Source organism: Eleginops maclovinus, chromosome 7 (assembly GCF_036324505.1).
Source record: "Eleginops maclovinus isolate JMC-PN-2008 ecotype Puerto Natales chromosome 7, JC_Emac_rtc_rv5, whole genome shotgun sequence".
Classification (NCBI taxonomy): domain Eukaryota; kingdom Metazoa; phylum Chordata; class Actinopteri; order Perciformes; family Eleginopidae; genus Eleginops; species Eleginops maclovinus.
The window spans coordinates 21143812-21157095 of record NC_086355.1 but is presented as its reverse complement, the minus strand read 5'-3'; the positions used below and the strand labels follow the sequence as shown (position 1 = coordinate 21157095).

Below are 13284 nucleotides of genomic sequence, written 5' to 3'. Positions count from 1 at the left end.
CCATGTACTCAAAATCAATTGGAAGAGCTTTTCTTTTTAAAGATAACAATTTCAGATTGTTGCCCCTGTCTGGTTTCATTAGTAATTTATATGTGTTTGCAGAACACCCTTTCCAGACTCCGACACTAATGATTAATCTTGCTTTAATTGTGATTGATCTTTAGAATTTAATGAAATCTGTTCTAAATATAGGCATTGATTCCTTTTATTCATGTTTATAGCTGTGGATACAGATATTCTTTGATGTTACTTTTTTCTATTTCTTTTCGTCAATATAGCAGAACCCACTGAGGCACCAGCAGTCCACATAATGGCCTCGAGAAGATCTGCCATTGTGCAGCCACCCAGGATAACTGGTAGGACTATAGTAAACCACACTATCCTTCGAGTAAAAGTGTTGATGCTTGTTGTTGTCTAAAACACAGAATAAAACAAATTAAATATCATTATCAATATCATTCTAAGAATTTTTCATCAGATCAAATTCTTTCAATCAAACAGTTCAATTATGTCTGTGTGTTCCAGTAAATCAATCAAACACATGTTATGTTTTGCAATCAAGTGTAATAGTGGTTTGAATTCTCTGCTTTTGGCCCAATTACTCTTACTCCAAGCTTTAGATGAGAAGATTTGGAGCAAATGTATCTGCAGTGTTGTTGTTGATCTGAGTTTGTATCTTTAGGGTTTATTCCAAATAAGTTGCTTTGGATAAAAGCATCAGCTCAATGAAATATAACGCAATGTTAAAGAGTGATACCAAGTATGTCTCTGTGTTAAGTTTGGATCTCATGTCAGCAGTCAATTAGCATAGCTTAACATAAAGACTGGCAAGGGGAAACAGATGTCTTCTTAGAAAATCAAACAACAGCTTGACGGATAAAAGTTTTCATGTCGTTGTAGCGAGATTGAGATTGCCCTGAAACCTGGTAGAGTTGGTACATGGAAGTGCTGGGCAGATGGATAAACCGTTTTTGTTTTTGTTTTTGTCTGCATGCAGTCTTCATGCTAAGCTAACTATTATGACAAAAGACTGATCCCTTGACGTATGACTTTGTTTCTCAGGGGAATTGACTGTAGTTGAACCTCGGGTGCAAGCAAATGACACTAATGGAGAGCCAAACGGTAAGAAAGATTGAGTGTTTATGTAAATATATTGACAATGGAACAAAATACACACACACCTGGTGCATGTGCTACTTGCTAGCTTGCAGCTAACATCAGTACAGTTGGCTGTTTTTAGCAATTAAGACTGCAAAACAATCCTGCATCAGATTTAAGGAAAACATTTGCGCTGCTTCCTAAACAGACCAAAAACCTTAAAAAGAAACTGTTTCATTCTGAACTATAAAGGTCACTCTGTGATTTGAATCAGGTCTGTCTGTCTCAACTCCCAGACAAGGAAGAGTTGAATCTCACAATTGTCCAGTCAAGATGGCTGCAAAGATAAAAAAAATGTAAAAAACAGATTCAAATATTGTGTAACGGGCCTTAATTTTGTGGCTCATAACATCATGAAGGGAGTTCATTTGCAGACGCTTTATTAGGCTATCAATGGGTGTGCAAGATTGTATATAATAATTCAGTCATATATAACCATAGTGAGTTCTTTTGTCCATTCACCTTGAACAAGAATATATATATTTTTTTTTCTCATCACATTAATGTTGACATCAAGGCAGAAAGCCAGAAGCAGTACATGCAGTGATAATTCATGACAGGAGTCCCAGAGCAGCAGACATTTAGGATACATTGACTGTTGTTAAGCATCGTCCAATTTCTCAGTCATGTTTATACCTCAAATTAATCTCCAGTTCTTTTTATTAACCATTGTGTCAGCCAATAAACTGCACTGTAATAATAAGTCCAGGTGCAGTGATGCACAAATGGTAGACAGCTTGCAAAATGACTTCCGTTGTGCGAGGCAAAGGGCAGAATCTAAGGGCATAAGAGTCTCCTTCCTGCAATTTGTCACGTATTCCCACTTAGATTTTTTTTTGTGAATTAGAAGTAAGGGAACATATATCATCGTTGTGTCGTTCCAGGGCTCTTTTGTACCCAACAGGAGAGCACAGGGAGACCCTGGGCTGCTTCCCTGAACTCATTCAAGAGAGTTGTAATTTTTAAGAATCCAATTTCCTTCTTGTCAGGAAATATAATGAGGGGAAAGATTCAGGATAAGTTAGCCTCAGTGCTGCTCCGTACTCCGTCTTTTTTCTTTATTTCCGCCATGAGATCTCCAGAATGTAATACATTTCAGAAACAATGCTGGCTTCAAATTAAAACACCTCAAGAACTTACATTTGACCAATTTAGAGGATATATTTTTAACAATTTGTGTCAGTCATGAATATCAGATGTTATTTTACTGCTGAAATTAAATGGGGGCATTTGAAATTCGAAGGCATTAAAGAATTGTCATATATAGTATCTTGAGTATGATGGTGGTCCGCCAAGCACATATTCTGTGTTGAAATATAATACTGACATCTTGTGGTTATACGATGATGTACACTCTAAGTGTTAGTGGGAAAATAGAGGAACGTAATTGCATAGCAAGCTAAAGCAGCAAGACTTAAGGCTTTGCTTTCAGATACCACAGATACATCCATCAATATTCATCCGGCACTTTAATAGAATAAATCAACTTTTGTGGTTTAAGGGTTTGTCAAAATTGTGCAGTTTTGAATGTGTTAAAATCTAAATGACTTTGCAGTGAAATGGTATTCAAAACATGTATGCAAGCTTGTAAAATGATTGCAGGCTGAATTAATTTAATTGAATAGTTTTTGACATTTTTAAGTACATATTAAATAAAATGCCAACTGAAAGCCTCAAATAACCCTCCATTGGTTTTTCAAATTCCACTGTGATGTTTCATGTCTACCAAACAAAGCTGACATGTGGTTTATCAATATATGTGTTTTTCTCTGTGATTAAGGGTTAGGGTTTGGGTTAGAGTTGGAGCAAAACAAGTTACCAGACCCATTTATGTTCATGATACAAAAATGTTGGTAAATTATATTTTTATAACCTTCCCAGTTTCTCCCTCAGATATCATGGTGGTGATTTTTGTCTCATTCTCAAGGGATTTCTTCTTGTTTAACATCCTTCAATAATTATAGTCAATAATACAAATATGATCAATATTGATGGACAGCTTAGTTCTAATAAACCAATCCTTAAATTATCAATAGGTGAAAGAGATGCAAGTTGAGCCCAACAAAGGATGAATACATTTTTAGTATAGGGCCTTTACATTGTTAGTGTTTGCCTGTATGTAAATGTGTCCTGCAGTTGTGGAAAAGAGCCCTTATGGCTGCCAACAAGCTTCCCGGTGTGCCTCACCATGAAGTGAGCTAGAGAATAAATCAAAGAGGATAGCTAACACCACCCTGTGGGAAGCCATGATAACAACTCTCACTTTTTAAATCTGTCGATTTCAGTCTGAGAGCCTGCAGACAAAATCTATTCCAAAGCCAGACTGAAGCTTATGGAGAGGAGATGAGCCCAAATAGAGTTAAAAGCTAAGAAAATGTTGATGAAAAGAAAACCAGCACAAGTCTTCTTAAGACGCTCCGCCTCTTTCATGACGGACCAAAGGGATCCAAGTAAATCATGATATAACATTTCATAGACTAATGCAGTGTCTGTTTGGCCATTTGCTTTGCCTCGGGTAATTCTGCGGGCAATTTGTAGAGAACCACTCATCTAAACAGCTTCTCACTTGACTCAGGGCATTTTTTTCATTAGGTTCTGGAATATTGCAGAAATAAACTCTATGATACCTACACACTTTGTGAAGCAGGATAGTCTCCCCATATTATCACCACTATTTATTTTTCAATTTTTTCTTCCTATAACAAGAAAATGTTGTTATATGATCTTTGGAAAGGCAATGCTAAGGATAAATGTTTTTAGCCTTGATTTAAAATAACTTAGATGTGGGGTGGACTTCAGCCGTCTGGAACTTTATTCCATTTGCAGAGCATAAAAACTTGGAGCTGCTTCTGAGGTCAGAAAAGCGTTAGGGTTATGATTAGTTTATGCAGACCCACTTTCAATTTATGATATTTTCTGTCTCTTCCTTCTGATTTACAGCCGTGAAGCCTACAGACCTGTGCTTTACTCCGGTGGAAAGGGGAACATGTGAGGGTGTCGAGAAGAGGTTTGCGTTCAACCCTAAGACCAAGAGATGCCACGCGTTTCACTACAGTGGCTGTGGGGGAAACGAGAACAACTTTGAGTCCCGGAAAGACTGCATCATTAAGTGCATTAAACGCAGAAAGGGTATGATTATTTCAGCTATACGCATTTTGAAAATGCATTTTATAAAAAGCTGAATCAGAGTTAATTACTTAGTCTAGAAAACGTTACCTTGTTCAATTGTAGAATATTCTTTTTGTAAATGTTTGATTTCAAAGTAACTAAAATAAACTAAAGTTTTGCGATAACATACATATCTAACTAAACATTAATTTCAATCACAGTTTCTCAGAGTGCATGTCTTTAAATGTGTTTTTCTGTCAGTCCAAGACCCAAAGATATTCACTTAAATAGGATATAAACCACATTAGCTTCTTCAAGAAAACCGTTGGTAAAGAATCATGGAATTAATATGATATATTTTTGTTCTGTTGCAGCTCATGGGAGCAGGATGATTCGGATAAGGAAGAAAAACCTGAACAACATTGTGAATCGCTCAGTCTGAACACTTGGCTCTGAATTAGATCCTGCACAACTGTGGAGCCACCTGTATTTATGTCCATATGTTAAGTCTAGCTTAACTCATATCTATTATTTTCTATCGGTGCAGTACTTGTTTAAAAGTCATGTATTGTACTGAAATTGCTTTGTAGAGTTTAAATGCAATTACAGTAATCTTTCTTTACATTGTTTTAATCTCATTGACAAGGACACATTTGTCTTGCTGATCTCAACACTGATGCTCTGTGTACCAATGCTTTTTTCCAAATGTTATATTTTGTCATTTTGATCTATAGGCTCTACAAAACGGAAATCTTGATAGGCAGTAAGAAAAAAAAAGTCTGGTCACCCATTTTTTATGTCTGATCTAGATTATTCTCTCTAATGTGTCTATGACATAAGACCAAGTGGAAAAGAAAAGTTATACCAGTATTCTACCTTCATTTACATCTTTTTAAAATTTGTTTGACATGTGGATAAAAAGGTTGTCCCGAATGTTTGTGCTAGTTGTTGTAATGCTCATTTTGACCACAGGAGGCTGAAGTGCATTAATGTTTTCTGAGTTTGAACTTCTCCATGGATGATATAAAACGCAACAAATATACAGTAAAGTTGAAAATATTGCTACTAATATTCACCTCCAAAAAGCAACATTTTTATTCTTCTGTTTTTATGTCACAAACGAAGACAAATCAGTTTAAATCAGATTTAGAAAGTGGATTACCAATTTGTTTTTTGCCTCCGTTCTTCCATACTGTTATAATCATACTGATGTATTTTTTATGGGAGACACCAAAGTTTAAGCATTATTCTTATTCAATAACATGAAGGCTTATCCTGCAGACAGTATGTATTGTGTTTACATAGTGGATGATGCTTTTGTTCAAGTTTATTGCAATTTGAACAGCAGCATTAGCAGATTAAACTGCTGGCTATCCGTACTCTAGGATCAACAGGATATGGAATGATGTCAGGTACACACATTCAAGATGTCCTCACAGCTAAAAAATCATTGTGAACAAGGTAATGACTGTTTTATTTTGTCAAATTTAACATGAACTCTTTTTTTCTTTTTAATGAATAGTGTGCAGTTTTGTAAATCAATGTTGCTTTCCTGCTGGTGTTGATATTAAGACAAAACAGAAGGGGGCGGTGTTGTACAAACTAAGTTTTCAAAGAGGTTTTGAGCACTGTCACTTTACTGTCTCTTTTTATTATAATGGCAATGTTGAAATGTAAGAGTATATATATATATATATATATATATATATTAAAGTCAATCTATCTTTCCTCCGGATCTACCTGCTTTATTTCCCATCAGTATTGTCTTACAAAATTAAGATTCTTAGCTACTAAGATTCAGAATTAATAGAGAACTTCCAAAAAACAATATCAAAAACCCTATTTTTGTTGTTTCATGTGTAGTTCATTTTTGAATGCAAGCTAGATGGTACTGCTGCTATGTTTAAGACACCATTTGACGGAGAATTGAGAAAAAATGTAAGAGTAGGGAAAAAGGGTTTGTTCAAGGTAAGCGTTTCAATATAAGCGGAACCTTACCAAATAATGAATGTAAAAACGTAAATATGCAACAGGTTATTGCTGCAACCTACACTTTTGCACTCACATAAACTTTATTTGGTTTGTCACTACTTCTTTTTAATTTTTATTTGAGTCGTATTTAACAAAACTCAAGCTTTGCATTAGAATTAACATTTGACAAAACAAATATTTTGACTACCAATTAATCTCCTGATTATTCTCAAGATAAATCAATTATTTGTTCTGTAAAATGTCAGAATAGTGGAAATGATTCTCCCTGTCTAAAAGTATGTTTTGATTGTCAGTCAGTAACCCATGATGTAAACACAGATAAGAGGGACATTCCAGAATGAACACACATTTGTCTGTCATTACTTTGCAATAGAATGCGATTCTCAAAAAAATAGCAATATCGTATTGATTATTCGACTGATTTATTCGTATAAATGGAAAAGGCAGAAGTCGACAAAACTACAGCTTTGCTGAAATATGATTTTGACGATAGAGATAATCTCCAATTTTTTTTCTAGATAAATAGATTGATGATTTGGTCAGTTAAATGTCAGAAAAGGCCTATTCTAGTTGTTCACAGTCTCAAATTATGTACTGGTTTGTCCGTCCCTATATTCATTTTAATATTAGAAAACAGAAAGAAGGTAAACTTCAGAATTGATAGGTTGAAGAAATAATTTTCTGTTAAAATATTTAGCTTTCTATCGATAATTCGACTCATCGTTGCTGCTCTATTGTGACATAACCATTACAATCGACACATTGTATCGCCGATACAGTATTGGTGAGGTTAACCCTCCTCAGCGTGTGTAGAGTGTGGGAGCTACTCAGCTGTACTCGCGGTGATGTAACAGGAAGTAGTGGGTTGCCTCCCAACGTCAACCTGACAGCCGCCTCAGCTGCTCACTGAGAGCCGGAGATCAGCCGTGTTCGCTGCTCTCCACCGCAGCCGAGGACAGGAGCCACTTTACTGGACTGCCTTGAGACTTTACCCCGGTCCGATCCCCTCTGCGCTGCGGCTGGATTTTACTCTCCGGTAGGACGCACTGGGTGTGAAATGTTTGCGATACGCTGTTTCATTGTCCATGTTTTCTGAACATTCGAGCGACGATAAACGTCGAGCAGAATAAACAGTGGGGTTGACAATGGGTTTTGTTCATCGTTATGTGTTTATCGAGGTCATGTCAACTGTATGGATTGCAGAATCAGGCATGTGCAATACGATGCAATGTCCTTAATCCATTGGAACAGCAGCATGAGCATCAACGGCTGCATTAAACTGCATTGTGCTTCTGTCAGGAGCTGTATGTGAAACATATGGATGTGATAGAGGAATATAAAGGAAAATACAGCAGATTAGTGTGGGGTTTGGTCACCATTAGTCCATCCAAGCGCATTGTGCATGGGCATGTATACAGTATGCATACAATACTCTGATTTACCTTTATTTTCTTTATGGAGATTTTATGCACGATGTGTAAGATTGTACGTCAAGGAGTGTAGTAAACGTTTACTCTGCTCTAGGGCCAACGGTATATTCAAGCTTTATGGACACGCGTAAAAGCCTTTTAAATGGATTAAAGTACACACCATTATCTAAACGCTCAGATTAGATTAACACTGTTGGTACATAAACTCCATCAGTTTACATATCCACTTGCATGCATGGATGAATCATAAGAGTGTTGTACAATCCACCATCCTTTACATCCATTCAATAGATTAAAGAAAATCAGTAGATGAAGGGATGAAATACAGCCAGGCTTTTCAGGTTAATTGAACTAGAAAGAAACAGTGATTCATCTCCATTCAACACACAGGCTTTGATGTAAGTGGCTCACTGGTTGCTAAATCATCTGCATGGTTACATAAGCAGTAGATTTGGACACGTTGGAAGTTTGTGGGCTGGGCAGTAAAAAAAGAAAAATGGTAGGGATGGTGATGATGATGTTTATGTGTAGGAGGAGGATATGATGACAGTGGTTACTATTAGTGATGAGGAAATATAGGCTGGAGTCAGTATTAGGGAGGTGGTGGAGCTGAAACAACGCTCAAACCAAAGCAAATTGGTTGGTTAACTTTTCAGCCAACAAGTTACATTTGAGAGTGTTGTGAGCTGAACCGCATAATTCAAGATAGTCATGGCTCAATACAAATAACTTGACATTTAAAGTTTTGGGCAAAATCTTTTTATATATATTTTTAAGCGTACTCCTTGAAAAACACATTAATACTAACGTTTGGGTGTAGTATGATCACGCTTGATCGACAGAACCCTAACCCCTCTAACCCCCTAACCTTAACCCAAACAGACCATTACTGTCATCCAGTGGCGAATCTTGTCAACAACAACTGGACCTTCTGTAGAGACACACACACCCCCCACCCCAATTTGAAAATTAGGTAGTTCTAGTCAGACGGACGTCACGGAGGCAGTCACTTATTTGAATTACGGGTACTGTTCTCGCTATATCGTTACAAACCATTAGGGCCTACTCCACTAAGCAACTTCATTCAGCTCAAAATGTTCGGCGTTGGGCGGCCTTTTCCCATAATGTCGACCTTTTCACTGAATGTTCGTATTAAAAAGGGTGCTAACAACATCAAGTTCACCTGTTGCCATTTCGACGGAAAGAAAAACTACGTAAACTCACCACGTGAATTGCTACGTAGCACTTAGCTAGATCCTCTGTCTCGAGCCAGTGAACTAACCGGTCTGGAACCGTGGCAAAATCAGAAAGATACGCCCATTGGCTATAAATCAATATATGATTGGTTGATCAAATTGTCAAACCATACGTACGCTGTCATTCGGTTCAATGGCGAGGTCATTGTATCAAGGATATAGAATACCCTGGTTGAAGGATATTCCTCCCAGAGACCCAGAAAAATATCTGATTGGTTGCATTTTTTTCGAACCCAAAACCACTCAAATGCATAGTGCATGGACCGAGAAAGATAAACAAATCAACGTAACACTGAAATATCCCAGATCAACAACACAGCGATTCTCATTTATTTATTTTATTCACATTTTATAAAATTTCATTTGTGTAGTTAATTATTTTTTAAATTTTTATCTGAGGGTTCCAGGGTATTCTCTGAATACCGTGAAGGCCCTGACGGTTCGCCACTGCTGTCATCATTTGAGAACATTTTGATTGGTGACCAAAAATACATGACATCAGCCCGTACTTAAAACCAGTGAGAATATCTCATTTGACTTTGGCAGATGTTTGTGCTCATCTGCAGTGTCTGCCTGTGACCTCCATCACTGCTTGCACATGTGAATGAGTCTTGAGTAGTTTAACCAGAACTTATTTAAATACTCTTAAGAGGCTCGAATAAATACATTTCTCATTTACAAGACAAAACTATAGATTTTTAGGAGTAGTCTGAAAAATTTACCAGAATTTTCCCCATACTGTGAAATATGATATTTCCCGTACTTTAGGGTCAGGTCGTGGGCAGCAGGCTACTTTAGCCATCAGCAAAAATCTGAACAAAACAGCATTTTTATTATTATTATTATTTTTTGTGCGTTACTAATCTGTTGATCAGCGCATGGGGGTCATGCAATATATCTTACAGTACGAACACTTAATCCAACCAAAAGTTAGGAACTCCATAGTTTTACTTATCACAGTGCATTATTTATGTATGGATACATTCAAAACCATCAATTATAAGTCATTACCCTAATCATAATTCAATTGTTATGGTTAAAATAGGTCTGGTATATTGGGTCTTTACTCCACTGCCCCTGTATGTAAGCCATCACGACTCTTGGATAGTGAACACTTCAAAGGTGCCAGTTGGCATTGCTGCAGATGAGTTTGTGAGGGCATTCTGCTCTGACATCTTCCAATGCCCTACACTAAATACACGAGCCAATTGTGCAGTGGGAATGTCAAACAACTCAAGGGACTCAACCCCCAGACAGTCCTGTTGTGCATTTACTGCCTAAGTCAAGTGAACAGCTATTAAATCTGGACAACACAAAGGTATTGGCTGCATAGCTTTCAGAGTCTTTACGATCTCCATGGTATGGTGGATGTCTCCCTATAGCAATGGCATTTAGGAGGTTGTGCCAGTGGAATCTCATTCACACTGTGACTGATACTGGCATACAGTGGCTGTGTGGTGCAGTGTGTTTGTATTTAGGATTATGTTTCTTCGCAGTCAAGCAGGAAAGGGGAGATTTCCTTTTCTACTTTTCCTTTAGGAGCACTTCTTGTAGAATTAAAAATACTTTGTTGACACTGAAATGCACTGATTGTGTGTGATATGTGTGCTCAACTGACACTATTAAGGGAGATGCAACTTCCTTCAAACACTGCTGGCAAACCAACTCTGAGGAGTGCGAAGGCCACCTGATTCACATTCAAGAGTAATGACGATTCTCTGGAAACGTAACCCCTCATAAATCATCAAAGCCCACTAGACTACTGCAGCCTGTGTCTTATTGATTTACCTTCTAATATTTCTCTTTTCCTGCTTTGGACTGTGGTTGGGCCACATGTTGCATTTTTCTTGTCCATCGACAGAACAACAACCGGCGATTGCCATTATTCAACTAAAAAACGTCATGAAGTATTCTCACATTGTATTTTAAACTTTTCAAAATGCAACTGTACACCTTCGGAATTCAACTTTCCCTCTTCCAGAAAACTAAAACTGGCCTACTTCGCCCTGTTTACTAATTTTTTAGCACATTTCATTCAAATTTGACTGATTCAAAATTAAACGTACCCCCCTGTAAGACTTCTACTTTTACAACAATTACCAACTCTGGTTTTCTCTAAATAAAAAATCCTTAATGTACTAAGGTAGATGTGAAAATATCCAGAATCTTCCCACTGTGTTTTACTCTTCGGGGGCAGACACTTAAATAGTCAATAAAAGGCAGCAAGACCTAAAGTTACAGCAATGTACTCAGCCAATCGCTGATATATTGCACACCAGTCGCCCAATGCTTTTATGAACACTGTAAGAATTCTCAAACATATTTTTTGAACAATGGAAATTATGTGTTTTATGTTCTTCCAGCATATTTGATTTTTCCCCAAGTTCATTCATATTGAACCTTCATTGTGTTTCATATCGGCAACCATAGTATACATTAGGTGTTTTTTCTGTCAGCTTACCCAAGGCCGAAGTTATCATATTACACAAAAGCACAATGATGCACACATGCACCGGTCTGAAAACCTTCCCCTTAGGTTCTGGATTTAGTTTCAGGGATGTGAAACCTTCTGAGCTTATGTTTCCTCTCATATATTATGGAAGGTCATTATTTTTCCCTCTTTATGATAAAACATATTGATATTTGTTGCTGTGAAACTGCTTGGTATGAATAAATTCAGAAATTGTCAGCGTTTTTTTTGCAACCAAACCCTCTTGGCTTGTTTTATCCTGTTTTCGTGTTACTTGCTTATTTCCTATTTGTGGTCAATGACTGGCAGGGTCTTCTTTGGTTGTTTGATACATCCATTAAGAATGATTAGGATTGGTGGTTCATTGTGAATGCCAATAGAAACATCATATATCAAAAATAACTTAAATATGCATATTTAAAATTTTGTCAGACAGACTTCTCTTTCTCAATCGTCAATGAAAAAGGAAAACCATTCAAGCTTTCATTTTGGCAGCAAAAGTTGTAGTGTGACGTGTTCAGTGCACGTTTCAATGTCAATGCTAAAACAACATTGAAAAGCCCTAACACAAACCAACAAAGCACCTCCTTTGTATTTGTTGTAACACATTTGCTCTGTTTCCAGCTGATAGACAGTCTTTTGGAACTCTCCTCAGCTCTGTATTTTCTGCTACTGTTTTCAAATGTCTGCAGCAGACATTTCTATTGCATCTCCAATTAGCTAACCTACTCTACTGTGAAAATGTGACTTCTATTATTATCAGACATAGGCTGCTGCATGCTGTGCCAAAAACATTGCAGCTAATGGTTTCCAAGGTTAATGACTGTCCCAAATGACTTTGTTCCCATTTTAATACCACAGTGTATTATTGTTAATACTGTTGATACTAGTCATTATGACAGCTTGTAGCATAACATGGACGAATACAAAATGTTGGCTGCCATGAGGTTCTGTATTAATGAAACGAAACATCTATTTTAGCTGATTCACAAGTTTGCAACACATAATGTCTTGTAACTGTTTTACATTTCCATTGCAGTCCAACTCAAATAGCATGTTTTATTTCTGCTATAGCATAGATCTATGAATAAAATCATCTTCTCTTGCTGTGTAACTGCTCATGTTGAACAATGCTTTACTGACCCTAAGCTGCTTGCTGCTAATGTCAGCTTATGCTTGTTAGCTACTGCTACTATGTGCTGCAGTGTGTTAAACAGTTTACATCATGTCATTTTTTAAAGCAGAGATCAATATGGTCCTTTATATTCAGTTCCATCAACAAAACACTGTGTTTTCATGGCTTATAAACTAAAGCTAATTTGTAACACCATCACCCTGCCAGTTGTCGTCAACAAAGTTAAGGCACTGATGCGCCCTTACAACCCCTGTCTGTATGAGCAGAATGCATCATTTTGAGTGCAACAGATAATGACTTTATTCTTATTTCAGTTGGACTTGACTTGATTTATCTTACTCTTACGTCTAAGATTACATTTGTCATAACCACATAGATGTGTTTCAGCCTTTATTTGTTGCTAATCATTAGGTTTAATGCCGTTTCATATTCTAAACTATCCACAATCTCACCTATTTTATTGGCTTCATAGAGATCTGCTGTGAGTGGTAGCCCTTGTATTATGGCTGCCACTCTATGTTGACAGTGGTGGTTGTTAGCAACACAATAACACATACACAGAATTTCAGGCATATCACAGTATCTCACTCATGTAAGCAGTTAAATGTTTTTGTAACACAAACCTAAGGCATACAGAGCAACTTGAGCCTGTTAGTAATGACGCGAGTAGCTCCCCTGGAGGTCAAGTCTAGGGCCCAAAGCAAGCACATGGAGGATATTCCTTGGGGCGGTCTT

The 13284-nt window shown here is 37.2% G+C and overlaps 2 protein-coding genes across 5 annotated transcripts in view; both read left to right on the top strand.

Moving 5' to 3' along the window:
• Window positions 1-5994, top strand: part of tfpia (tissue factor pathway inhibitor a) — a 41876-nt gene extending 35882 nt beyond the window's left edge. The window contains exons 4-7 of one of the 4 annotated variants that reach the window (XM_063888524.1): window positions 282-356; window positions 1063-1122; window positions 4099-4287; window positions 4641-5994. In XM_063888524.1, coding sequence (XP_063744594.1) covers window positions 282-356; window positions 1063-1122; window positions 4099-4287; window positions 4641-4708 — 392 coding nt within the window. In that variant the 3' untranslated portion in view covers window positions 4709-5994. Of the gene's footprint in view, window positions 1-278; window positions 357-1062; window positions 1123-4098; window positions 4288-4640 lie in introns of all 4 variants that reach the window. The other 3 variants (XM_063888523.1, XM_063888526.1, XM_063888525.1) reach the window with 3 other exon arrangements.
• A 234-nt stretch (window positions 5995-6228) lies between these two features.
• Window positions 6229-13284, top strand: part of calcrla (calcitonin receptor-like a) — a 30569-nt gene continuing 23513 nt past the window's right edge. The window contains exon 1 of the mRNA XM_063888522.1: window positions 6229-7294. The gene's annotated coding sequence lies outside the window, so the exon portion shown is untranslated. The remainder of the gene's footprint in view (window positions 7295-13284) is intronic.